Source organism: Aquarana catesbeiana, linkage group LG01 (genome assembly GCF_042186555.1).
Source record: "Aquarana catesbeiana isolate 2022-GZ linkage group LG01, ASM4218655v1, whole genome shotgun sequence".
Lineage (NCBI taxonomy): Eukaryota > Metazoa > Chordata > Amphibia > Anura > Ranidae > Aquarana > Aquarana catesbeiana.
Window position 1 is genome coordinate 304,547,185 of NC_133324.1, and position 27,037 is coordinate 304,574,221.

At 44.5% G+C, this 27,037-nt stretch overlaps 1 protein-coding gene across 1 annotated transcript in view; it reads right to left on the reverse strand.

The window, feature by feature from the left end:
* The window catches only part of LOC141143749 (dehydrogenase/reductase SDR family member 4-like), a 158,673-nt gene that overhangs the window by 47,553 nt on the left and 84,083 nt on the right, over positions 1 to 27,037 (reverse strand). The window contains exon 6 of the mRNA XM_073629352.1: positions 2,302 to 2,436. Coding sequence (XP_073485453.1) covers positions 2,302 to 2,436 — 135 coding nt within the window. The remainder of the gene's footprint in view (positions 1 to 2,301; positions 2,437 to 27,037) is intronic.

Consider the following 27,037-nt stretch of genomic DNA (forward strand, 5'->3'; position numbering starts at 1 on the left):
AAAAAATATATATCTTTTGCTTTAAGAAAAAAAAAAACATGTTTACATGGCCCAAGAGCCAGAAGTGACATCATGACGTCTACTCATAGTAGGTTGACTTGGCCCATCCTTCCCTGTTTTCAGAAAGAAGAGAGAAGGGCTGGGTCAAGTGCAATTTGTGAACTGAAAATCTAGTGAACTGCATGTCATTTTCAGCGAGACATCTCCCTCCGCAATAAATGTATGACATCCAATCAGATTTTAGTTTTTGAGACCAGTCAAGTACAAGATAGATTTTGAGTGGCTTATATCACAATTACATATTTTATTGACTAAGCCCAATAATGGTTTTAGAAACAATTTTAAATTAATATATGAAAACTTTGGAAAGTTTGCACAAGCGTCTTTATTGCACCTAATCCTTGTCATGATTTCACTTTTAGTGCCTGGTAATGATTAGTAAAAAAGAGTAAGCATAACACCAAACTTATATAAACAAAATTCAACAAAGCCCTGGAGCCGCACTCCACTTCCAAAGGGGTAAATCAACTGTATTGGCTAGCACAAGCACAGACCCTCCACCCAGGATCTTCCCTTTAGCATGGTTCACCCCATACTGGTGCTTACCCTTTTGGGAACGGATTTGATATCTCCTGGTTGTGTTTCTCTCTTATGGTAACTATCCATCACTGAGATTTATTTCCTAATTTTGGGAGGATGGATTCACTGACAGATGGAATGACAGGTGGGGACCTCTTGGGATGGTACCTATGGTCTATCCCCAGGAGGCCCTCTGTCGTTGTCAATAGAAGCTGGCCTTTTCACTTCAATGACCCCCTATGTTCTCTATCTTGTTACATGCATTAATGGAGAATATATTCAGTTTTGTTCACTATGATGCTCGCTGGAATTTATACCTATACTGTGATTCCTTTAACTGTTGAAGATTTCTGGATCCTTGTTCATCCCACAATGTAACCTGGGATGTATGTTACTTAATATTTTTTTGTGTGCTTTATATAATAAAAATTGATTGAAAGAAACACACAATAAAAACTCACTCATACACAAAACACAAACACACACCTACAAAACAAAAACAAACAAATGAAACAAAGACTGACACATAAAACGCATACAAACACATAAACACACACCTACCTAAGTTCTCTCACGTCTTGTTCCACCAACTCATCACTCTGCCTTAAAAAATGGATCCTGCAAGGTCCCAAAATGTTGGCCTGTAATACCTGTTACTTTGTCTGAATAAACTCTACCAAGATGTGCTGGAAAAGGTCTCTACTTTAGAATAATTGTATGTTGGCACCATCCACCAATTCACTCAATACACGAACTGTGGGCAAGCCTGTAGGCTAGGTTTACACTTGTGCAGGTTGGGAACGCGTGCATAGTTGCAGGTGTTCCCAAATTGCAGGCAAAGCATATTGCTGTTTAGCGGATGAGCAGGGGTGCCATTCATTTTTAGTTGTACCCTCACAAATCAGAAGATGTGGTGCATTTTCTTGTACGCAAAACCACATGGTGCCACAGCGCAATGCGGTTCTGTGTGGCTGCATTTTCTAAAAAATGGGCTGGGACTTTTTCCCCATATTTCCACAATTGAAATGAATGGGATGGTGGGCCCACGCAAATGTGCCCCATGACCTACTTGAGGTTGACCCAAGCCATAAGGAGCATGACGACAACTTCTTTGTTCCAGCAACCAACTCTGCTATTGCTTGTCTGGCCATTTTGAATGAGCTCTTCTCTTCCTCAAATCAGCAGCCTCTCCCTACTGCAGCAATCTCTGCTACTGCCTGCACTAACTTAGTCTGTATGCTGTATGTGCTGCTGCCTGGAAGGAAGATGCACAGATGCAGAACTACTAAATAAGGTCTTCCAAGACAGGACAGGTCAGGACAAACATCTCACTCTTCTGTTTCCCACCAGGCCTCCCTTTGCCTCGGGCCCCATAGTGGCCACATGGGCGACATAGCAGTAGCTACCCTATTAATGCTCTTTGATTAAGCCCCAGTAAGGTGAAATATGTTAGGTGAGGATTCTGGGTGGAATGTCTCTGCTTGTGCTGAACAAAAAGTTATTTTTACCCTTTGGAAGCGGTGTGCAACTTCAGAGTTTCGCTGAATTGTGTGTGGAAGAAACAGACCCCAGAGAAATGAGCACCTGTGAGCTGGGAATGGCTTAATCTTTTCTGTGTAACATCCTTTAAGCAAACATTAATTGCTTTTTCCCTGTTAACCCAAATTGGTTTATCCAGTTTATGAATTATAACATTATTACCATTACATATTTTGGACTTACTACTTTGCTGAAACTGGTATTGATTAAACCCAGTACCAGGCTATTCACTCTGATGTTCATGAAACGCAAAGCTTGTGCCAACATATTGGTTAATCCATGTACTGATGTCTTAGTTATTGAATATGGACCAATATACTAGAAAATAAATATTACATATTAGATATATTGATATACAGAGAGAGGGACAGAGAAGGAGAGTCTACACATTGTAACGAATTACAGTGTTTGGTCTTCAGACCTTAAAACTTTTAGCCCTCTTTCACACAGGTGGCCAGGGGTTGGTAAAAACAGGCAAGCGGAGTCAGGGTTTTACCACCCTTTGACCACCCATCTAAAATGAAACCAGGGGAAGCTGTTCACATGGCCATACTCAGCCATTCAAGTTAATTGGCTGTGCCACAAATGCGAGTCAAATGCTTGGCTCACATTTACAGCACATTGGCCCCATTATAAAATGCCATTTGGCCAAAAAAAACAGGCATTCGGGAGGCTGCATGCCTAACAGTGGCTGCTTAGCCGCACTATGAAAAGCAATCAACTGGAAAACTCTTTTCAGAGCAAGGGCTAGTGCCACTGTCATTTTTACAAACTGCCATATTTGCTTTAAAAAAGTAACTTGATATGAATTCAGCATTGTACTTTATTTGGGAACAATAGGAGAGCAAAACTTAAAACTTTTACATTTCAACCATGTGCCTATTGATTCAGCAATAGCTTTACCATTATTTATTTTACCCAAATTATTCAACAAGCAATGTTTTCCCTGGTGGTATTATCGTTCAAAACTATTTTTTTGTGTATATTAAAATTAAAATAAAGTAGTAAAAAAAAAAGTTTTCAACAGTTATATCTTAAAAACTACTGGTGTTACTGTATATACAAATTACACAAAGTTCTGAAAAGGATTATTAACCAAAGTCCTGGCAGGGATTATGCAGGCCCTGTTGGAAGCCATGGCAGGGGTTCTGGGAATCCTGGAAGAAGTTCTTAAAGTCTTAACAAGAATTCTGCAATTCCTGGATGGGATTCTGAGAATATAGTAACACATAGCCAAATGGGTAGGGGTCCACAAATTCCCCTGTGGAGTTGATTTAATAGAGGGAAATAGACTGTTCACTTGTAAGAGAAGTTGCACTTCCTGCGATTAACCGATCATTCTTGCGATCCCACCTTCGTTTGATTGACCGTTTGATCCTTTTTTCGATCGAATGATGCTTCCTGCGATCGATCCTTCCTGTGATCAATCAATCCCTTGATCCTTCTTTTGATTGACCAATGCTTCCTGCGATCAATTGACCAATCTTTCCTGTGATTGGACAATCCTTTCTGTAAACGATCGACCAATGCTTCCTGCGATTGATCGGACAATCCTACCTATGATTGATCAACCAATCTTTCCTCACTTCGATCCTACCTGCGATCGGCCAACCGATCCTTTCTGCGATCAACTGACCAATCCCTCCTGTGATCGACCGAGCCTTCCTTCGACCAATCCTTTCTTGAATCGGTCGATCCTTCATTAAGTCAGTCCTTCCTTCCTTCTATCCTGGCCTGTTTTAATCAATCCTTCCTTCCTATCCTTGATCTTTCCTTCCTTCAATCCTTCCTTCATTATTTTTGTAAATGTTATTTATCCTTTTTCATGCAGTATAATACCTCGTTGATCCTGCCTGTTCATGTATTTCAGTCAGCAAACTGACTTTCCATCATCCTGCTCTCTCTGCAACATCTGTGTCTCCCTCTCTCCCCCTCCCTTCCTGTCATTTCCATGATCTGGGTGAAGCCGAATCCTCTTCCAGCCCCTCCCCTCCCCTCCTGAAACTGAAACTAAAGGAGCAGAGGAATGTGAGCCCCTCCCACTGGAATCCCTCTGCTTGGGAGTAAAACCGAAGAAAACCGTGTGACAGCACAGAAGCACTGCTGGGAAAAGGCATTTAGAGATTATATTGCTGGGAAAAAAAACACTGCCATTACTATTGTCCCATAAGAGAACCTATGATGGGAGTTTATTGTGGAGACTTAACAACCACTTTAAAATTGTGTGCGCATCTGAAGCCCAGCACCCTTATATTTCCATAGTCCAGTCCAAAAGCTTCTACAGGCCATTAGAGTGAACCATGAAAAATGGCCCTAGAATGATTGATCTCACGCCAGTGTGAAAAGCGATATGTAACATTTTCATACATAGGTACCCCCAACATATGAGTTTACGTGGGGGTTCAAATTTTTCTACTTTTTTTTTTCATTTATCTTTATTTTTTATCACACTGGGGACAAAATGTTTCTTTAATGAGACGTCAGGGTTTTTTTAGACCCCAAATGTCCCACTTTTCCTCCAATGAAGCTAATGAAGCACAGATTGGGGTTAATGTACCAAAAGTTGACACAGTCGGCTTGTCAAATTTACACACATACACACTATAGCAGCCGAGTGTGTGTACACCTCCCTTGTTGCTGATGTAAACCATACCATAGCTCCCAACTATCCCTGATTTCAAGGGACTGTCCCTAATTTGGAACAAAGTTCCTCTGTCCCTCCACACGTGTCCCTCATTTTGGTCTGATCTACAGAGAGGGAAAAAAGTATTTGATCTCCTGCTGATTTTGTACATTTGCCCACTGAAAAGAAATGATCAGTCTATATTTTTGATGGTAGGTTTATTTTAACATTGAGATACAGAATAACAACAAAAATATACAGAAAAATGCATTTCAAAAAAGTTATAAGTTTTAATGAGTGAAAAAAGTATTTGATCCCATATCAATAAGCACAATTGCAACTAATCTCAGTTTGTTACCTGTATAAAGGACACCTGTCCACAGAACCAATCAATCAGATTTCAATCTCTCCCCCAAAGATCATGAGGACATAGAGGAATCAGCCTAGAACTACACGGGAAAATCTTGTCAATGATCTCAAGACAGATGGGACCATAGTCACCGAAAAAATAATTGGTAACACACTATGCCGCGAAGGACTGAAATTCTGCAGCACCCGCAAGGCCCCCCTGCTCAGGAACATGTACCGGCCTATCTGAAGTTTGCTAATGAACATCTGAATGATTCAGAGGAGAGTGAAAATGTTGTGGTCAGGTGAGACCAAAATCTAGCTCTTTGGCATCAACTCAACTCGCCGTGTTTGGAGGAGGAGGAATGCTGCCTATGACCCCAAGAACACCATCCCCACCATCAAACATGGAGGTGGGAACATTATGCTTTAGGGGTGTTTTTCTCCTAAGGGGACAGGACAACTTCACCGCATCAAAGAGACGATGGACTGGGCCATGTACTGTCAAAACTTCAGAACCTCCTTCCCTCAGCCAGGGCATTGAAAATGGGTCATGGATGGGTATTCCAAACATGACAATGACCCAAAACACACGGCCAAGGCAACAAAGGAGTGGATATTTGTGTTGTTATTCTGCCTCTCACTGTTAATAAACCTACCATTGTCAGTGGGCAAACGTACAAAATCAGCAGTGGATCAAATACTTCCCTGCTTGCACACTCACCCGGAAAGAGTCATTCACTGTGGAGGATCACTCTTCGGGTGATGGGCAGCTCAACCAACCAACTACCTGTAAAAATTCTTTTCAAGGGGGTTCCAGTTTGGACCACATCAAGGGATGCAGCAGCCCAGCCCACACCTAAGCGCAGAATATAACCAGATATGCAGGAAGTGTATAGTGCAGATTTATGGAGGGGACAGCAAAAATGATAAGAAGGGGAAAATAAACAGAGCAGAGGAGCAGGGGGGATCAGTGCTGACTAAGGCTACTTTCACACTGAGGCACTTTAGCACTAAAAATAGGGCCTGTAAAGCGCCTCTCATGCCTCCCCTGTGTGAAAGCCTGAGTGCTTTCACACTGGGGCGGTGCGCTTGCAGGGCGGGAAAAAAAGTCCTGCGAGCAGCATCTTTGGGGCGGTGCGGGAGTGCTGTATACACTGCTCCCAAAACGCCCTGCCCATTGAAATGAATGGGTAGCACTGCTGAAGCGCCTGCAAAGCGCTTTGGCAATGCCGCAACACGGGCGCTTTTAACTCTTCCTTCAGCCGCTAGTGGGGGTTAAAAGCGCCCCGCTAGCGGCCAAAAAGCACTGCTATAACAGCGGTAAAGCGCTGCTAAAACTAGAGGCACTTTACCGCTAATGCCGGGCACTAGGCAGTGTGAAAATACAAGTAAAAGAATTTAGCCTAGGTTCACACCCATGCATTTTTTAGTGCATTTTGCAGTTTGCAGAAATGCACTACAGTCCATTTAACATGGTTCTCTATGGTACAAGTTCACATCTATGCGTTTTGCAGCCGCTGTGTTTTTGGAAAGGGTTGGGGACTTTTTTCCCATGATTTGAACGGCACCAGAAACGCAAGTTTGTGTTTGTGATGCTATTTTTGATGTATTTTGCATTTTTTATTTTAACACTATATATAGCTGGTCGCTAAGCAGAGGGCCGGGAAGCCGGCCACCACGTCCGGATGAGTCATCAGTTGTCAGCGGGCTTCCCTGCTGAAATTTGAATGTAAAAAAAAATAATTAGCATAACGACGACGTGGGGTCCCCCCCAGGTCCATACCAGGCCCTTCGGGTATAGTATGGATTCAGAGGGGACCCCCCACTCCAAAAATGTTTTAAAAGATGGCGTGACATCACAAAGGGCGGACTCTGCGGGCGATGTCATTGGATGGCCACGTCCCATGCCTATATAAGAGGTATCGGACAGCAGGGACATCACAACAGAGGAAGACAGCTTCAGGACAAGACTGGCTTTTTTTTGTTTTTTAGCCGGTATCTGCCGGCGATGAAGAAGACAGCTCTGCGGGAGAAGACAGCACAAGAAGAAGATGGCTCCAGGAGATGACGGCCCTGGAAGATGATGGCTCCAGGAGAGGATGGCTCCGGGCTTCTTATTTAATAAAGAACTTGTCAAAAACTGTCTCTTGTAAGTTCACATTATTATTATTATTATTATTATTATTATTATACAGGATTTATATAGCGCCGACAGTTTACGCAGCGCTTTACAACATTAGGGCAGACAATACAAGTACAATACAATTCAATACAGGAGGAATCAGAGGGCCCTGCTCGTTAGAGCTTACAATCTAGGAGGGAGGGTCAAGTTATACAAAAGGGTAATAGCTGTGGGGTATGAGCTAATGGAGAAAATAGTGCAGTTATTAGATGGAGGCAGGATAGGCTTCTCTGAAGAGGAAAGTTTTCAGGGATCGCCTAAAAGTGGATAAATTTGGAGACAGTCTGACAGATTGGTGTAGGAAATTCCAGAGGATGGGCGAGGCTCGGGAGAAGTCCCGGAGGCGGATATGGGAGGAGGTGATGAGGGAGCTAGAGAGCAGGAGGTCTTGGGAGGAGCGGAGATGGCGATTAGGTTGGTATTTAGAGACTAGGTTAGTGATGTAGCTGGGGGCAGAGTTGTGGATGGCTTTGTAACTTATTGTTAGTATTTTGAATTTAATTCGTTGGGCGAGTGGCAGCCAATGGAGGGATTGGCAGAGAGGGGTAGCAGACACTGAGCGGTTTGTAAGGTGGATAAGTCTGGCAGCAGCATTCATGATGGACTGCAGGGGGGATAGTCTGTTTAAAGGTAAGCCAATGAGGAGTGAGTTGCAGTAGTCAAGGCGAGAGATAACCAGGGAGTGAATCAGGAGCTTTGTGGTTTCATTGGTTAGAAAGGGACGTAGTTTAGAGATGTTGCAGAGGTTGAGGCGGCAAGCTTTGGAAAGTGATTGGATGTGGGGCTGAAAGGAGAGTTCAGAATCCAGGATAACACCTAGTACCCTGACATGTGGGGACTGGTGGATGGTTGTGCCATTGCTCTTGACAGAGAAGTCAAGGGAAGAGGCACGTGGGGGAGGAAATATTATAAGCTCAGTTTTGGACAGGTTGAGTTTGAGGAAGTGGTGTGACATCCATACAGATGTCATTTCACAGTTGTTTGGTGAATGGGTAGGGGTACGATGTACCCGAGACCCATTCAAATAGGGGGGAGGGCCTGGGTCTGGGGGCCCCCTTGTTAATGGGTGCTTCCAGATTCCAATAAGCCCCCCCGCCCGCAGACCCCGACAGCCTCCGGCCAGGGTTGTCGGGAAGAGGCCCTTGTCCTCATCAACATGGGGGAAAGGTGCTTTGGGGTGGGGGGGCGGAGAACCCTCCCACGTTGAGGGCATGCGGCCTGGTATGGTTCAGGAGGGGGCGCTCGCTCATCCCCTCCCTTTCCTGACCTACCGGGCGACATGATCAGCTAAGGGTCTGGTATGGATTTTGGGGGGGGGACCCCACAACATTTTTTTTGCCATGGGGGAATCCCCTCTGAATCCATACTAGACCCGAAGGGCCTGGTATGAACCTGGGGGGAAACCCCACACCGTTTTTTTTTTGCAAATTTTTTTGCTGCCAATTTTTTTTTACATTCATCTTTCAGCAGGAAAGCCCGCTGACAGCTGATGATTAATCAGTTGTTAAGAACGCGGCGGCCAGCTTCTTGGCCCCCTGTTTAGTAACCAGCTAAAAAACGCAAAATGCATGAAAACTGCATGCAAAAACGCATAAAAAACGTGGGTTTAAAAACGTGAAAGACACTGCAAAACGTGCCTGAAAAGCACATCAAGCACAGCCACATAGATGTGAACCTAGACCTAGGCCTGGTTCACACCTATGCATGTTGCAGTTTGCATACTCCAGGTGCATTTTGCGTTTTTCAATACACGTTTTTGATCCATTGAAGTCTATGGAACTAAAAACCAGAAAAGTCCTTTCCATAAGATGTACAGAATTGAACTACATCCATAGGAAACCATGTTAAATGGAATGTAGTGTGTTTCTGCAAAACTGAAAATGCACAAAAAATGCATAGGTGTGAAGCAGGCCTTATACAAGCATTTATAACACAAAGAAACACAAAGAAAAAAATCTCAAGGGCAAATGCACTAGTCTTAGATAATTCCAATTTTTAAATGGATGGCCTTAGACAGGAACGCGGTTCGAAATTATGGGACCATGTACAACCTACATGACAGCCCCCCCATTCAAGTGGAAGTGGCCTCTGCATGTGGTTGCAGCACACTAGTGCAGGGGTTAAAGGGGTTAAAGCAGGTGGTGAGTAGGGATGGGCAAACAGTTTGGACCGAGCATAAGTTCAGGCTGAACTTTCACTGTTTGGGCATTCGCCGAACCGATCACAATCCATTTCGGCACTGAACAGTGCAGTGCAAGCCCTGATTGGCTGAAGCAGTGAAAGCTTCAGCCAATAAGGGCACAGAGCACTGTCAGTGTCATGGTTGGACACTATCATCATGACTTTATCCGATCATGACTCATTCCCGCCCCACAGTATAAAAGTATTTTTTCAATGGCAGCCATTTTCAGTGTGATTTTGGTGTGGAGAGAGATAGAACAGGGCTTTGTTCAGTACTATTAGTTAGTGTGCTATACTGTGCTATTTTGCTTTAATTGTTAGTGTAGAATATTAGTTTGGTGTCAGTCTAGGGATAGTGTGAGTGTAGTGAGGAGGACCATCATTCAGCTTTGCATAGTGTGCAGCTAGAGTAGGGACAGCTCCGATTGTGTCAGTGTAGTGACAGTTGAACACCGTCTATTTGATTGCGTTACTGTCAGTTTAACGCCATTTACTTCTGTGTGCGTTACTGCCAGTGTAAAGCCATTTACTTCTGTGTTCGTTACTGCCAGTTTATCGCCATATAGTTTTGCGTGCCTTACTGCCAGTTTAACGCCACATAGTTCTGTGTGCGTTACTGCCAGTTTAACGCCATATACAGTGTCTTGCAAAAGTATTCACCCCTCTTGGCATTTTTCGTGTTTTGTTGCCTCACAACCTGGAATTAACATGTTTGAGGATTTGCATCATTTAATTTACAGAACAAGCCCACAACTTTGAAGATTTTTTTTGTTATTGTGAAACAAACAACAAATAGGACAAAATAACAGAAAAAGTCAATGTGCATAACTATTCATCCCCCCCCCCACACACCCCTTTGTAGAGCCACCTTTTGCGGCTATCACAGCTCCAAATCGCTTTGGTAAGTCTCTATGAGCTTGCCACATCTTACCACTGGGATTTTTGCCCATTATTCCTTGCAAAACTGCTCCAGCTCCTTCAAACTAGATGGTTTGCGCTTGTGAAAAGCAATCTTCAAGTCTGACCACAGATTTTCTATTGGATTGAGGTCTGGGCTTTGACTAGGCCATTCCAACACATTTACATGTTGCTTTATCAGTGTATTTGTCCGTCCTAGCCTCAAATCACACACAGAGTGGTACAGGTTTTGCTCAAGAATATCCCTGTATTTAGCACCATCCATCTTTCCCTCATCTCTGACCAGTTTGCCAGTCCCGACTGCTGAAATACATCCCCACAGCATGATGCTGCCACCACCATGTTTCACTGTGGTGTTCTTTGGGTGATGTGATGTGTTGGGTTTGCGCCAGACATAGCATTTTCTTTGATGGCCAAACAGTTCAATTTTAGTCTCATCAGACCAGAGCACCTTCCTCCCACATGCCTTTTCGCAAACTCAAAATGTGCCATTTTGTTTTTGCTGAAAGTAATGGCTTTCTTCTGGCCACTCTGCCATAAAGCCCAACTCTATGGAGCGTACGGCTTATTGCCGTCCTATGTACAGATACTCCAGTCTCTGCTGTGGAACTCTGCAGCTCCTCCAGGGTTACCTTAGGTCTCTGTGCTGCCTTTCTGATGAATGCCCTCCTTGCCGGGTCTGTGAGGTTTGGTGTGCAGCCGTCTCTTGGCAGGTTTGCTGTTGTGCTATGTTCTTTCCATTTGGTTATGATAGATTTGATGGTGCTCCTAGGGATCATCAAAGATTTGGATATTTTTTTATAACCTAACCCTGACTTGTACTTCTCAACAACATTGTCCCTTACTTGTTTGGAGAGTTCCTTGGTCTTCGTGGCAGTGTTTGGTTAATGGTGCCTCTTGCTTAGGTGTTGCAGCCTCTGGGGCTTTTCAAAAAGGTGTGTGTATGTAATGACAGATCATATCACATTTAGATTGCACACAGGTGGACATCATTTCACTAATTATGTGACTTCTGAAGGTAATTGGTTGCACCAGAGCTTTTTATGGGCTTCATAACAAAGGGGGTGAATACATACGCACATGCCAATTATCAGTTTTTTATTTCTGAAAAATAGTTTTATGTATATATTTTTCTAATTTTACTTCACCAACTTAGACTATTGTGTTCTGATCCATCACATATAATTCACATTACAAGAAAACATTGAACTAAAAGCTGTAATGTAACAAAATGGGTAAAAAGCCAAGGGGGGTGAATACTTTTGCAAGGCAGGTTTTGTGTGTGTTACTGCCAGTTTAACGCCATATAGTTCTGCGCGTCACTGTACATTTGGCACATTATATTGCAGTATATTATAGTGTATCCGTGGAGTGTGTCTGTATAGTGTGAGTACCCAAAGTAAAGTGCACCAAACACTTCTTTACATTGATTAAAGTGCACCTTTGTACAGAGTTCAACTTCTTCTTTACATTTGCTTATAAGCACCGCCCTCTCCCTCCCAATAATGTCTGGGAGGACAACAAGGAGAGGCAGAAATTCCCTTGGTACTGTAAGGGGGCCAGCAACAAATGTGTCCAGGCAAAGGTTGACGTGGTGGTCAGTCCTCAGACAGGGCATCATTTCCTCTGTTTAGGGAGTTTGCCCGTGCTATCCAGCCTCAGTATGCAGATGAGGTGGTGGACTGGCTTACTAAACCTTCCTCATCTTCCTCATTCTCTGTCACACAAGCAGAGACAAGTGTGCAGTCCCCTGCAGTTGCCAGAGTGGATAAACCTGCCTCCTTGTCCACAAAGAGTATTTTTTTGCACCTGTTTGACAGGTGCATATCACTGCAATTTTTACAGCAAGGCCAATTCTTGCTTTCATCAAGACTACCTCTATAGGGTTAGGTTGGGAAGGCACCACCGACATCCAAAGAACAATTTTTACGCACTCGTCACTTCTACCCAAAGTCAAAGTGACACCAGAATGTATCCAAAAAATCTCTAATCTTGTTCCCAGTGCACTTCATTGTGGTCCCATCATACACACTGGCTCCCCAGCTGTTGCTGAGCAAAATAAAGGCAGCTTGCAGGGAAAATGTCATTTTTTTTTTTTTTGGTTTTATAAATGCAATTATGCTGCTAGCAGTTTCTAGACATGGTGCAGATCTGCCACTTTACAGGTAGACTAAGGGGACTCCCAGGCACTATATTGGAAGGATTTTTTCATTTTTATGCTTTCACTTTAAAAATAAAAAAAAAATCACTGCTCATTTAAAAATGAAGTTTTTCACAAACTTTTTTTATTGATACATGTCCCCCAGGTCAGGACCCGGACCCCTATAGCCATTGTATGCCCAATTACTTGCATATAAGCCTTCAAAATGGGCACTTTTGATTTTTGATGTTCGGGTCCCATTGACATTAATGGGGTTCGTTATTCAGGTCCGAACTTTTGCGGTGTTCCAAAGTTCTGGTGCGAACCGAACAGGGGTCCGTTCAGCCCATCCCTAGTGGTGAGGAGGTGTGCTTTCTGAAGAGTAATCCAGATAGTGCAAAAATAGCGTAGAGAGTAACACTAGTGTAAAATAGCACTTAGGGCTCATTCAGCCTAGCAATGCTCCTTGAAGAGCAATCTGTGTTTGTCTCACTCTTCATAGAACACTTTAACCACTTCCCGCCCGGCCTATAGCAGATTGATGGCCGGGCGGTGGTTTAGTTATCCTAACTGGGCGTCATATGACGTCCAGCAGGATAACAGCAGCCACGCGCCTGTGGGGGCGCACATCACGGCTATCGGTGGAGCGGTGTGTCAGTCTGATACAACGATCGGCGGCTCTCCTGACAGGGGGGGTCTGCGCTGATTGTTTCAGCGCAGCCCCCCCTCAGATGCCCACACTAGACCACCAGGGAAGCCGCCAGGACCACCAGGGAAGGGGGCAACATGTGGATGGCCAGGTATGTACCCCATTGCCATCCACATGTGCAAATTATGCCCAATCTGTGTCAATCAGTGCCCACAAAAGGGCACTGACTGGCACCATTATATATCAGTGATTCCCAGCAATGCCACCCATCAGTGTCATCAGTGCCACCAATCAGTGTCATCAGTGCCACCCATCAGTGTCCATCCGTGCCCATCAGTGCCCACCTATCAGTGCCCATCCATGCCACCTATCAGTGCTACCCGTAAGTACCCATCAGTGCCACCCATAAGTACCCATCAATGCCACCTACGAGTGCCCATCAGTGCCGCCTATGAGTGCCCATCAGTGCCACCTATGAGTGCCCATCAGTGCCGCATACCAGTGCCACCTATCAGTGCCCATCAGTGCCGCCTATCGGTGCCCATCATCAGTGCCCGTCAGTGCCACCTCATTGGTGCCACCTCATCGGTGCCCATCAGTGCCCGTCACTGCAGCCATATCAGTGCCCATCATTGAAGAAGAAAACATACTTATTTACAAAAATTTTTAACAGAAACAAAGAAAAACTTTTTTTCAACATTTTCTGTCTTTTTTTATTTGTTACGCAAAAAATAAAAACCTCAGGAGGTGATCAAATACCACCAAAAGAAAGCACTATTTGTGGGAACAAAATGATAAAAAATTTGTTTGGGTACAATGTTGTATGACCGTGCAATTGTCATTCAAATTGCGACAGCGCTGAAAGCTGAAAATTGGCCTGGGCTGAAAGGTGTCTAAGTGCCTGGTATTGAAGTGGTTAAAGGAGGTAAGTAGGCATTGTTTTGCCTAAAATGCTCTATGAAGAGTGATCCGAACATGGATTGCTCTTTAGAGGTCATTGCTAGTCTGAACAAGCCCTAGGGGCTATTTTACACTAGCATTGCTCTCTGAAGAGCGATCCACAATCTGAATCACTTTTCAGAGAGGATTTGACACACAACACCTGCTCACCACCTACTTTAACCCTAAAGCTTTGAAGTAGCGCATGCATTGCACACAGTTTTGGGGCACACTGATTAAGTTGAATGGGTCATTTTCAGCAGGCAGTACTGTCTGCTGAACACAGCAAAGGGGATCATTTTTGCAGAGTGACGATGCAAAGCCATACATATACACCTACACACTTTTACTGTCATCATCATGATAATGATGATAAACAGAAAGGTGTTTAGGTGTATATGTATGCTTTATTAATACTATGGTCAGATTGTACCTGTAACCTGTCCAGAAGTGCTGAACCTGTGCACCCGTCGGGATCCCTGTGGACACATCGCTGATCCCTTAGTCATCGCCTGGCTACAGCCTCAGGACTTTCATCTCTGAACACACAGTGCCATTGGTGTAGCATTCTGCCCATACAGCTGCAGTGCATTTCAGCATGCTTTAAATGTTGACAGAATGCAGACAGGCATTTGATCTTGAGGCTGGGTTCACACTGGTATGACACAACTGTTGTACGACTGTCATCTGACTTTGCCCTGCAACATCGGTCCTACTTCGGTCCTACTTCCATCCGATTTGAATGAACAAGATAAGATTTTGCTCTGACTTTGAGATAGTACGACTTGTCTTTTGACCAATCAAAACAATCCCAGTGTCACATAAATTCCTTTTACTGCTGCTGTAATCACTATGTCAGATGTCATAAGTCAGATGGTTAGGACAAGGATCCTACTTTGATCCGACTTCAATGATATTCAATGGGCTGAAGTAGGATCAAAGTCGGACCAAAGTAGTGCAGGGAGCATTTTCAAAGTCGGACCGACTTGTGTTAAGAAGGCTCTCATAGGGAAACATTGATTTGTACACGTCATGCGACATGAGCTCCCAAAGTCAGAGCGTTTGTCGTACCAGTATGAACCCAGCCTCAGGCTGGGTTCACACTGGTACGACATAACAGTCTACCACTTTGGATCCGACTTTGCACTGCGACTTGAAGTCCAACAAGCATCCAAATTCAATGAACTGGGATCCGACTATTGATCTCCGACAATACCAGGCACTATGTCTGATGTGAATCTTTAGGGGGAACTCCACGCAAAATGTAAAAAAAAAAGGCATACTCAAAGAGCATACCAGGCCATTCGGTCTTTAATGGATTTTAAGGGGAACCCCCATTCTGAAAAAACGGCGTGGGCCCCCCCCTAAAATCTATACCAGACCCTTATTTGAGCACACAGCCCGGGAGGTCAGGAAAGGGGGCAAGGACAAGCGAGAGGTCCCCTCCCTCCTGAACCGTACCAGGCCGCATGCCCTCAACGTTGCTTTGGGGCAGGGAGGCCCTATGCCCCCCCACATCAAAGCACCTTGTCCCTATGTTGATAAGGACAAGGGCCTCTTCCCAACAACCCTGGCCGTTGGTTGTTGGGTTCTGCGGGCGGGGGGCTTATCAAAATCTGGAAGCCCCCTTTAACCACCTCAATACAGGGCACTTACACCCCCTTCCTGCCCAGGCCATTTTTCAGCTTTCAGCGCTGTCACACTTTGAATGACAATTACGCGGTCATGCTACACAGTAACCATGTGAAATTGTTATCATTTTCCTCACACAAATAGAGCTTTCTTTTGGTGTATTTAATCACTCCTGGGTTTTTTATTTTTTCCTAAAAAAAAAAAAAAAGACCAAAAATGTTTAAACATTTTGTAAATAAGTAATTTTTCTCCTTCACTGATGGGCGTTGATGAGGTGGCACTAATGGGCACTGATAGGCTGCACTGATGGGCACTGATGAATTGGCACTTATGGGAACTGATGAGGTGGCACTTATGGGCACTGATTAGGTGGCACTGATGAGGAGGCAAGAATATGCCGCACTTATGGGCACTGATAGGTGGCACTGATGAACACTGATAGGCGGCACTGATGGGCACTGGGCAGAGATAGGCGGCAATGGTGGGCACAGATAGGCGGCACTGGTGGGCACAGATAGGCAGCACTGGTGAGAACAGATATGAGGCACTGATGAGCATTGATGGGTGACATTGATTCGCAGCAGTGATGAGCATTGATGGGCAGCAGTGATGGCCATTGATGGGCAGCACTGATAGCCAGCACTGACTGGCATCACTAATGGCCACTGATTGCTGGCACTTGAGGCACAGATTGGCAATTGAAAAAAAAATAGCGGTGAGTGCGTTTCTTATGGGGCACTGTTTTCCAAGAAGCACAGAACAATTTGAAGGAAAACATTGTCACTTTATTGGACTTTTTTATACACCAGGGTTTAAGGACGGTATATGCATATTTCTGAACCCCGTTTCACAATACAATATACACCAGTCATATACGCCCTACACTCTACTTACTCCTCCTACGCCCGTGGGACATCCATTCTCATTGCCAAATCGGCACCAATTTCCATTAAACGCATAAAATTAGATCCCAATGGCTGTTTTGTGATCCTGATACTGGAACTAATGGGTAAACCATATACTGTGACAAATGTTTATATCCCACCGCCTTTCACGAGGAAATTCTTTGAGAAGGTGATGGGAACGATACTTGAGATTGCTGAGGGTCCTTTATTGATTGCGGGGGATTACAACACAGTCTTAGATAATTCTTTGGATAGATTTCGATGCGCTACATTACCCCCAACTCCTTTAGGATCCTTTCTGACCCAGTTTGATTTGGTGGAGGCCTGGAGGTGGAAGCATGCGAATATAAAAGAATACTCATGTCAGTCTGATACTCATAATACTCTATCAAGAATTGACTTGTGTCTGGTCTCATCTGATCTACTCAGTCTTATAGCCAAAATCAAATATTTACCCAGGGCCCTGTCTGACCATTCACCTTTGATGGTAGACCTGGCCCTGAATACATCCCCCTCTTATCGGGTGTGGAGGTTGAGCTCATTATGGTTGGCAGACCAAGCTGTATTGGATCAGAGTATGGCAGACATGAAGTCATACTGGGTAATCAACAAACGCAGTGCAGACGTCCCGGTGGTCTGGGATGCCTTCAAGGCTACTGCCCGTGGCTCTTTTGCAGCTGCCATCGGGGGGCCCGCAAGGCGTCGCAGTCCAGATTAGTGGACGCAGAGGGAGAACTTAGAATGGCGGAAGCAGAATACTCTACACACCCCACTACTGACACACATGCTGTTTGGCGACATAAAGCTAGAGAACTAGACCTGGTACTCCTAGAACGTACACAAAAAAAGTTACTATACCAAAACCAACGTATATTTGAATTTGGGGATAAAAACAGCCGCTTATTAGCCTACCTGGCTAAGCCTGAATATCAACCTTGTAACATTCCCAAAATAAAAACCCAAACGGGTGGAATGGTTGAGCAGAGTGAAGATATTATGAAGGAGTTTGTTGCCTTCTACTCCGCTCTGTATGCCACCAGAGCCCACTACACAATAATAGAGTTGGATGACTATTTATCAGAGATTTCACTTCCAAGATTGATGAGGAGTCAGGCTGATGAGCTTGACGCTCCGTTAACGACGGAAGAAATAGAGGAAGCAATACATTCTTTTGCCAGACACAAGACCCCGGGCCTTGATGGATTCCCTATCGAGTGGTATATGCAATTCCGGGATCTCTTGGTCCCACACCTACTGCGGATGTATAACTATGCCCTTAGAACAGGCCAGTTACCACCATCCATGTCAGAAGCATTGATAGTTTTAATTCCCAAGCCTCATAAAGATCACCTCTTATGCGAATCATATCGGCCAATTTCACTTATTAACACAGACGTTAAAATTCTGGCTAAAGTACTTGCCAGGCGCTTGAACGTAGTAATCACATCCAGTATAGGGGCGGATCAAACGGGATTTATGCCTGGACGATCAACCTCTATAAACCTGCGTAGATTATATACTAACTTACAGACATCACATGACAGGACTGGTACTCAAGCAGTTTTATCGTTAGACGCACACAAGGCCTTCGACTCAGTCAAGTGGCCATATCTGTTTGAGGTCCTGGCCAAATTTGGATTTGGCAAGGTCTTCATAAAATGGGTACAGCTCCTCTATTCCAAACCCATAGCTAGATTAAGGGTTAATATGTCTATATCGGACGCTTTCCACATAAAGAGAGGAACGAGGCAAGGATGCCCGCTGTCACCGTTATTATTTGCACTGGCAATAGAACCCTTGGCAGCATTGGTGAGATCCAGGGGGGAGATTAAGGGATTGGCGACTGGGGGCCTAGAAGAAAAAGTTTCCTTATATGCAGATGATATGTTGATATATCTCGAGGACCCTCAGTCGTCTCTCCCAGTCTTGTTGGAGACTATTCAGCGTTTCGGTCACTTTTCAGGATTCCGGGTCAGTTGGGATAAATCTCTTTTGTTTCAGATTGACCGGGAGTCACAAATAAAATTGCCCCCGGCATGCCCACTGCAGATAGTAACCTCCTTTCGATATTTAGGGGTTCTGATCGAACACCCTATTTCCTCATATACTAAGATCAATCTGGACCCTCTCATCACTAGATTAAAATCCACCCTGAAAACATGGAATAATCTTCCTCTCACGTTACTAGGTAGAATTAATATCTTCAAGATGATTTACCTCCCGAGATTCCTTTATATCCTGAGTAATTCCCCAATTTACATTACTAAAGCCAAATTTAAAGAAATAGACTCAGTAATTATTAACTTTCTATGGAAAGGAGGGGTGGTAAAAATTGCAAAACACACTTTACAACTACCCATTTTGGAAGGGGGTCTGGCTCTGCCGTGCCTCCAAACGTACTATATTGCCTCGCAATTGATGCACGCTCATTGGTGTTTTTTTCCGGAGACCAACAATGCAGCTACAGCACTTGAGGCGGCCATTCTCACCTCATATGAATCTCTTCAAAACCTAATACATCGCCTGTCACTTAGAGGGAGGGAGGGCGTAAATATCTTATCTATGACCCTGCGGATTTTTAAAATTTCCAAATTACTCCCAACGGATTCTCCAGCTGTTTATTCTCCCAATGCCCCACTCTGGGGAAACCCTTCACTACCAGAATTTAATCAAAGGGCTGACGGGGGGTACTGGTCCAAAAAAGGAGTGAAATCAATATCACACTTATTCACGGGTAACACATTTAAATCCTTTATAGAATTCCAAAGGGATTTTGGGCTTCCAAGGACGGCCTACTTCCAATATCTGCAGATAAGACACACAGCAGCGGCACAATTCGGGCTAAGAAATATAGAGATGAAATCCTCTAGGCTTGAACTCTTACTGACTGACCCCTCTCATGATAAATTAATTTAATCTTATTATAAAACTTTGCTTCATTCCACCACTTTCAGATTGGAGAGGATTGAGCACACATGGCGGGCAGATATACCTGAGCTGACGGAGGAAATATGGAAGGAGATTCTTCCCTTGCAGGTCCCCTCGGTCATCTCCTCCAGAGATAGGGTGATCCAGTCAAAGCTATTGTATAGAGCATACTTCACACCCAAACTACTATTTAAATGAAAAAAATTACCAGATCCTTTGTGCTTGAGATGCGGTGCAGTTGAGGGTACATTTTTCCATCTAATGTGGGAGTGTGCTCCGATAAGGAGATTCTGGTCAGAAGTTACAGCATTCCTCAGCTCTGTAGCCAATATACCAAATATTTGTAATCCTCTGAGGTGTCTATTAGGCTACATTGATGATGAAGGCTTGTCTAAAAACACACAGTCCTTTATAAGGATTGTACTGTTCTATGCCAAAAAAACAATAACTATGCACTGGAAATCCCACTCTACTCTGACTATAAAGTTTTGGCTAACCCTCATCAATCACGCTATACCATTGTATAAGCTAACATATGAAGCTAGAGGATGTCCCAAAAAATTTCTCAAAATATGGAACTCGTGGGTAAGCTCGGAGAACACTATAACACCAGATTGACAAACTATAAGTGTTGTATAAAAATAATATACTGTAGCAGTTGTATACAGCCTCCCCTAACTGCAATAAAATATGATGTAAGACGATTCATACTGATGTATAATACAAACTTGTATACCTGTTCACTGGATTGTAATATGACTAAAACAATGTCTAATATGATTATATGTCCGTGAAACCAATACTGATTTTGCTTATAAAAATAATAAAAAAGTTAACCTTTAAAAAAAAAAAAAGAGCCACGGGTCTTTACACAGATCGGGGTCGCACCATGTCCTAGCAACACGGCGTGATCGACATGTGCAGGAGTGGTAGTTCTGAGAAGCCGTCATATGACATCCACCCAGAATGAGAGCTGCACCGCCCAGCCGTCATTTGACGGTGGGCGGGCGGCAAGTGGTTAACAAGGGGGCCCCCAGATCCCGCCTCCCCACCCTATGTGAATGAGTATGGGGTACATTGTACCCCTACGCATTCACCTAAAAAAAGTGTCAAAAATAAAATGCAGTACACAGGTTCTTAAAGTAGTTAATTAAGGCAGCTCCGGCGTCTCTTCCAACTTCTTCTCCACTCTCCAGCACTTCTACCCCCTCCGCTGATGTCTTCTGCCACTGCCGGTTCTTCTCCCCTCTCTGGTTCTTCTCCCTCTGTCTGCTGTCTTCTGCCTCTGCCGGGTCTTCTCCACTTTCTTCTCGCTCTTTTGCCAGGTCTTCTGCGCTGTCTTCTCCCGTGGTTCTGCTTCTGATGTTGACACAATGCTCTCTCCTGCTCTAATGCTGGGTGCGCGGTATGCCACTACTTATATTGGCATGGGGCGGGGGTCACCGGAGCCCCCCCTTATGACATCACCACCCCGGGAGGTGACATCATAAAGGGCAGGCCACAGGATGATGTCATACGGTGACCCCGCCCCATGCCAATTAACTGGAACATCCACTAGGGCAGGGATATGCAAATAGCGGACCTCCAGCTGTTGCAAAACTACAAGTCCCATCATGCCTCTGCCTCTGGGTGTTATGCTTGTGGCTGTCAGAGTCTTGCTATACCTCATGGGACTTGTAGTTCTGCAACAGCTGGAGGTCTGCTGGAGGTCTGCTAATTGCATATCCCTGCACTAGGGGGTGACTTTGGATCTGAATATGGTGCATCCTTGTGCACATAGCATTATTCATTGTTTAAACATTGTTGTGTTTTTGGGAGGAGTCTATTTGCTGAGTTGACGCTGTTTTTGTGGCTCAGTGGATTTACTCCTCTTTTTGTAAAATAACCCTTTTTCTATTTGGTTCAAGTAAAATCTTTTAGAACCTTATACCACTGAGTTGCTTGATTCTTGCTCTATAGTATTAACAGGATGTCTGAACCCAGAGTGTCAGATGGGTTTGAAGCTTCACTTGGGGGCTCGTCTGGGATGCTATCTGCAGCAGGCCCCAGTCGACCTAGATCGGAGCCACAATCTGAGTGGGAAGCCACATCCATGGCCGTGGTCGCTTGGGGTTGAAGTTATGGGACTCCCATCGACAGAAGCACCATTCTGAAGATCTTGGGGAGTGAACATACCGAGAGGGAGATCAGAAGGTGGCTGAGAGCCTTAGTGCCAGGACACCGGGCTTACCTGGTGGAAACTGAAGTCTCCGCAGAGATGGATCAAGTCAGAGCACTGATAGAATGGCAGGAAGAAGTGCCAGTGTACTTCCAGGAGGAAGAGATCAGATTAACGGAGGAAGTGATGGCAAGGGTATTCCCCTTCAGAAGCGAAAGAGGAGGGAGTGAGAAGCCACCTCTGACAAAAACTCACGAGAAAAGTTCTGTGTCTATGAGGACTAACTCACAAGGGGCCAACCCCCCTCCACCTTCTTTCTACACGGATATGAGTTGTCTAGTCGATAGCCTAGTGAATAATGGGCCTGGGAATGCTAATCAAAGTTATCGGGGACTTAGATTTTTCTCAGGACAGTTGCCAACGGCACTGGGAGAAGACGCGTTTGAAACCTGGATGAGTCAAGCTTTACAGGAAGAGTGGAGCGTTTCAGAGGCTGTGAAACGTCAGTGACTTAGTGAGAGCCTCCGAGGCCCAGCAGTCGACATGATCCATAACCTAAGGATGGGGAAAAAGGACTTGTGTTGCCATGGACTACACTGAGGCTTTGTGCGCTGTGTTTGGAAAAGTTGAGACCATCGTCGATCTACAGGTGTACAAGTACAACCACACCCATCAACAAAGAGGGGAAAGTTTGTCCGAATACATCTCTCAGGTAGATCGGATGCTACACCAAATCATCCTCAAGAAAGGTCTTGACCCCAAAGACGCTGACCATACACGACTGGATTGGGTGCTACATGGGGCCTGGCCCAGCTGAAGCTGTTACTGAAAAGGACCCAGGTGGTACCAACCTATCCTGAATTGATAAGAGAGGTTTTGAGAGAAAGAGGCTCTGCTGGAAGAAAAGAGCCAAAGACCCAGAGATGTGAATCCTGCTGGTTGGAAGCTAAACAGTGGGGACCTTGAGTGGAGAGTGAACAAGTCTTGCTTTTTGACTGCTGGTGATTGCTGGGTTGCATTTTTAGGTTCTTTTGGGGGCTTTTCCTTGTAGCTTTTTAACACCTTTTTCTGACACTTTTTAAACAGCTTTTTTTTCTTTGCTTCCTTCAGCCTACTAATTAAGGGGAGTGTTTAATTGGTCACAGGTGCTTGAGGCCTATATAACCTTGTGTAGAACTCATTGTGAGCCTGCGTTCCTTGATCATCCGATCGAGGGTGAATACTGCTGTGCAAAATGTAAGCACATTGTTTCCCTGGAAGCCCAGGTTCTGAATCTGGGGAAGCAACTGTCAGCACTGAGAAGTCCCTCCATACTAAAGGAGAGCCAGGAACGTACATGGCAGGGGCCATAACAGAGGCGGGTGGAGACAAAGTGGTGCAGGCACTAGAAAAGAGTAGATGGGTGACAGGAAGGGTAGAGGGGGAAGTGCCAGGGAGGCCGATCAATAAGTACGCTCCATTGAGTGACATTGGTGAAACCAGTCACCGACCAGCACTGCTGGAGCTGAGGGACTCTCCTAGCTGCCAGGGGAAGAACTCCTCCAGTGAGAGTGGGGGGGGGAGGCGAAGGGAAAGGAAAGACAGATTCTGGTGGTAGGGGACTCAATTCTTAGAAGGACAGTGAGGCCAATCTGTAACAAAGACCTGAAGTGCCGAACTTTATGTTGTCTACCGGGTGCTTGGATTTGGCACATCACGGATCTGGTGGACAGATTACCGTGAGAGGCTAGGGAAAGGCCCAGCTGTCATGGCGCACGTTGGCACCAATGACTAAGTCAGAGGCAGATGGAGTGTCCTAAAGAATGATTTTAGGGACTTGGGACCTAAATTGAGGAAAAGGACCTCCAAGGTAGTATTCTCAGGAATACTACTGGTACACTGAGCCACATCAGAAAGGCTGAAGGAGATTAGGGAAGTAAACAAGGGGCTGAAGAGCTGGTGTAGTAAGGAGGGGTTTGGGTTCCTGGAGGACTGGGCCAACTTCTCAGTCGATAACCAGTACTATAGAAGGGATGGACTGCACCTAAATGAGGAGGGTGCAGATCAGCTGGGAATGAAGATGACCAAAAGGTTAGAGGGGTTTTTAAATTAGGCGATGGGGGGGAGAGTCCAGAGGTAGAGATAGTCAGCGTGGAACATATTCCAGAAGGCAGTATTGGGGGCATTAGTGGTAGGTTGACCAAAGCACATAAACCCAAGGTAAGTATAGTAGCAAGTCCTAGTTGCAATCTCGGAACACCCAAGGGGAAAATAATACTGGGAGTATGCTATAGGCCCCTTAACCTGAGGGAGGAAGGGAGACAGATCTCTTATCACAATTTGGATTAGCAGCAAGGATGGGAAGTGTTATCATAATGGGGGATTTTAATTATCCAGACATAGACTGGGCAGAGGGAACCATGCAGTCACCTAAGGCTCGCCAGTTACTAAATGTCTTGCAGGACAATTTTATGGGTCAGATGTTAGACGCACCAACTAGAAATAAAGCGTTACTGGATCTACTGATTATCAACAATACAGACCTGATCACGGATGTGGAAATACGGGGCAATTCAGGAAACAGCAATCACAGGTCAATTGGCTTCAGTATAAATCACACAAATAGGAAACATAAGGGGAATACAAAGACACTGAATTTCAAAAGAGCCAGCTTCCCTAAACTACAAACCTTGCTAGAAGGCATAAACTGGGATAAAATCTTAGGAACAAAGAACACAGAGGAGAAGATGGGTTTGCTTTAAGAGCATATTAAATAAGGGCATTAGCCAATGCATCTCATTGGTAATACATTTAAAAGAGCGAACAAAAGTCCTGGATGGCTTAGCTCAAATGTAAAAATGCATATAAAAGCAAAGGAGAAGGCCTTCAAAAAATACAAGGTTGAGGGATCATTATCAGCACTCAGACTTTATAAAGAATGCAACAAGAAATGTAAGGGTGCAATAAGGACGGCTAAGATAGAACATGAAAGACACATAGCGGAGGAGAGCAAAAAAAAAAATCCCAAGAAATTCTTTAAGTATGTAAACAATAAAAAAGGGAGGACAGACCATATTGGCCCCATAAAGAATGAGGAAGGACATCTGGTTATAAAGGATGGGGAGATGGCGAAGGTATTGAATTCAGTGAATCAGGGGGCTTCAGTAACCAAAACTGCAGTGTTTATCCTCATGACACATCACAGGAAGCACCTCCATGGTTAACAGAGGACAGAATTAACATTAGACTTGGGAAACTTAACATTATTAAATCACCGGGACCAGATGGCTTGCACTCAAGGGTACTTAGGGAACTCAGTCAAGTAATTGCCAGACCATTCTTCCTAAGTTTTACTGACAGTCTACTGACTGGAATGGTACCAGCTGATTAGAGAAAAGCCAATGTAGCACCAATATTTAAAAAGGGCCCAAAATACATCCCTGGGGATTACAGATCAGTTAGCCTAATCATCAATAGTATGTAAACTCTTGGAGGGGATGATAAGGGACTATATAGAAGATTTTAGTAATGAGAATGGTATCATTAGCAGTAATGAGCATGGATTCATGAAGAATCGTTCTTGCCAAACCAATCTATTACCTTCTATGAGGAAGTGAGTTGCCATCTAGATAAAGGAAGGCCCGTAGATGTGGTGTATCTGGATTTTGCAAAAGCATGTGACACAGTTCCCCATAAACGTTTACTGTACAAAATAAGGTCTGTTGGCATGGACCATAGGGTGAGTACATGATTGAAAACTGGCTACAAGGGCGAGTTTAGAGGGTGGTGATAAATGAGGAGTACTCGGAATGGTCAGGAGTGGGTAGTGGGGTCCCCCATGGTTCTGTGCTGGGACCAATCCTGTTTAATTTGTTCATAAACAACGTGTAGGATGGGGTAAACAGTTCAATCTCTGTATTTGTGGACGATACTAAGCTAAGCAGGGCAATAACATCTCCGGAGGATGTGGAAACCTTGCAAAAATATCTGAACAAATTAATGGGGTGGGCAACTATGTGGCAAATGAGGTTCAATATACAAAAATGTAAAATAATCCATTTGGGTGGCAAAACAGCAAACAGAATATTGGTATGCATTAAAAACAGGATTAATTCCAGAGATAAAAAAAAATTCTCCTGCTCTACAAGACTCTGGTTTGGCCGCACCTAGAGTATGCTGTCCAGTTCTGGGCACCAGTCCTCAGGAAGGATGTACTGGAAATGGAGCAAGTAAAAAGAAGGACAACAAAGCTAATAAAGGGTCTGGAGGATATTAGTTATGAGGAAAGGTTGCGAGCACTGAACTTATTCTCTCTGGAGAAGAGATGCTTGAGAGGGGAATATGATTTCAATATACAAATACCATACTGGTGACCCCACAATAGGGATAAAACTTTTTCGCAGAAGGGATTTTAACAAGACTTGTGGCCATTCATTAAACTTAGAAGAAAAGAGGTTTAACCTTAAACTACATAGAGGGTTCTTTACTGTAAGAGCAGCAAGGATGTGGAATTCCCTTCAACAGGTGGTGGTCTCAGCGGGGGGCGTTGATTCGTTTCAAGAAACTGTTAGATAAGCACCTGAATGACCGCAACATACAGGGATATACAATGTAATACTGACATATAATCACACACATAGGTATGTAACTATGTTACTGGAAACAAAGAGAAAGTGGTGGGCCGCACTGTTCATGCTGAAATAGACTTTTCAACGACAGTGGAACCGAATCTGAACCCAAGGGATTGACTCCCCATGACATCCATAAATCAGTTGTAGAACTAGGGTCAACTGAACTGATGGCGCTGGTAGCACAAGCTCAGACTCAAATGTATTACGCGCTGATGAGAGTAATGGAGACCCAAACAAAAGTTCAGGAGAAAAGGACTCGTACAAGCGAACCAAAACAGTACTCAGGACCAGAGAGGAGGTGTTTTGGATGTGGAGAAGTGGGGCATTTCCGAGCCAAGTGTCCCAAGACGGGTGTCAGCCCCCAACTCCTTAATGAAGTTTTGAGAGCATTACAGAAACTCCTCTTCCCCAAGCCGGTGGGAAACTTCAATGGACCTCAATGAGGGAGCTAGTCGGAAGTCCCAAGGGAAAGCTGTGCTCCAAGGACTAGAAAAAAAATTAGAAGAAAAACAAGAGGGGAGAACGCAAGTCATCAATCTCCTCACCCCTGCCTGTGCTCAAGCACGACCCAAAATTAAAACCCCCAGAAAATGGAGGAAGGGGGCAGGAGATCAATGCACACCTTGCCAAACAAGCAATTAAATCTCAAACACCATCTCTAAGGAGGCCTGTTAGAGCACATGCCTTAGAGGCACCTGGAGAG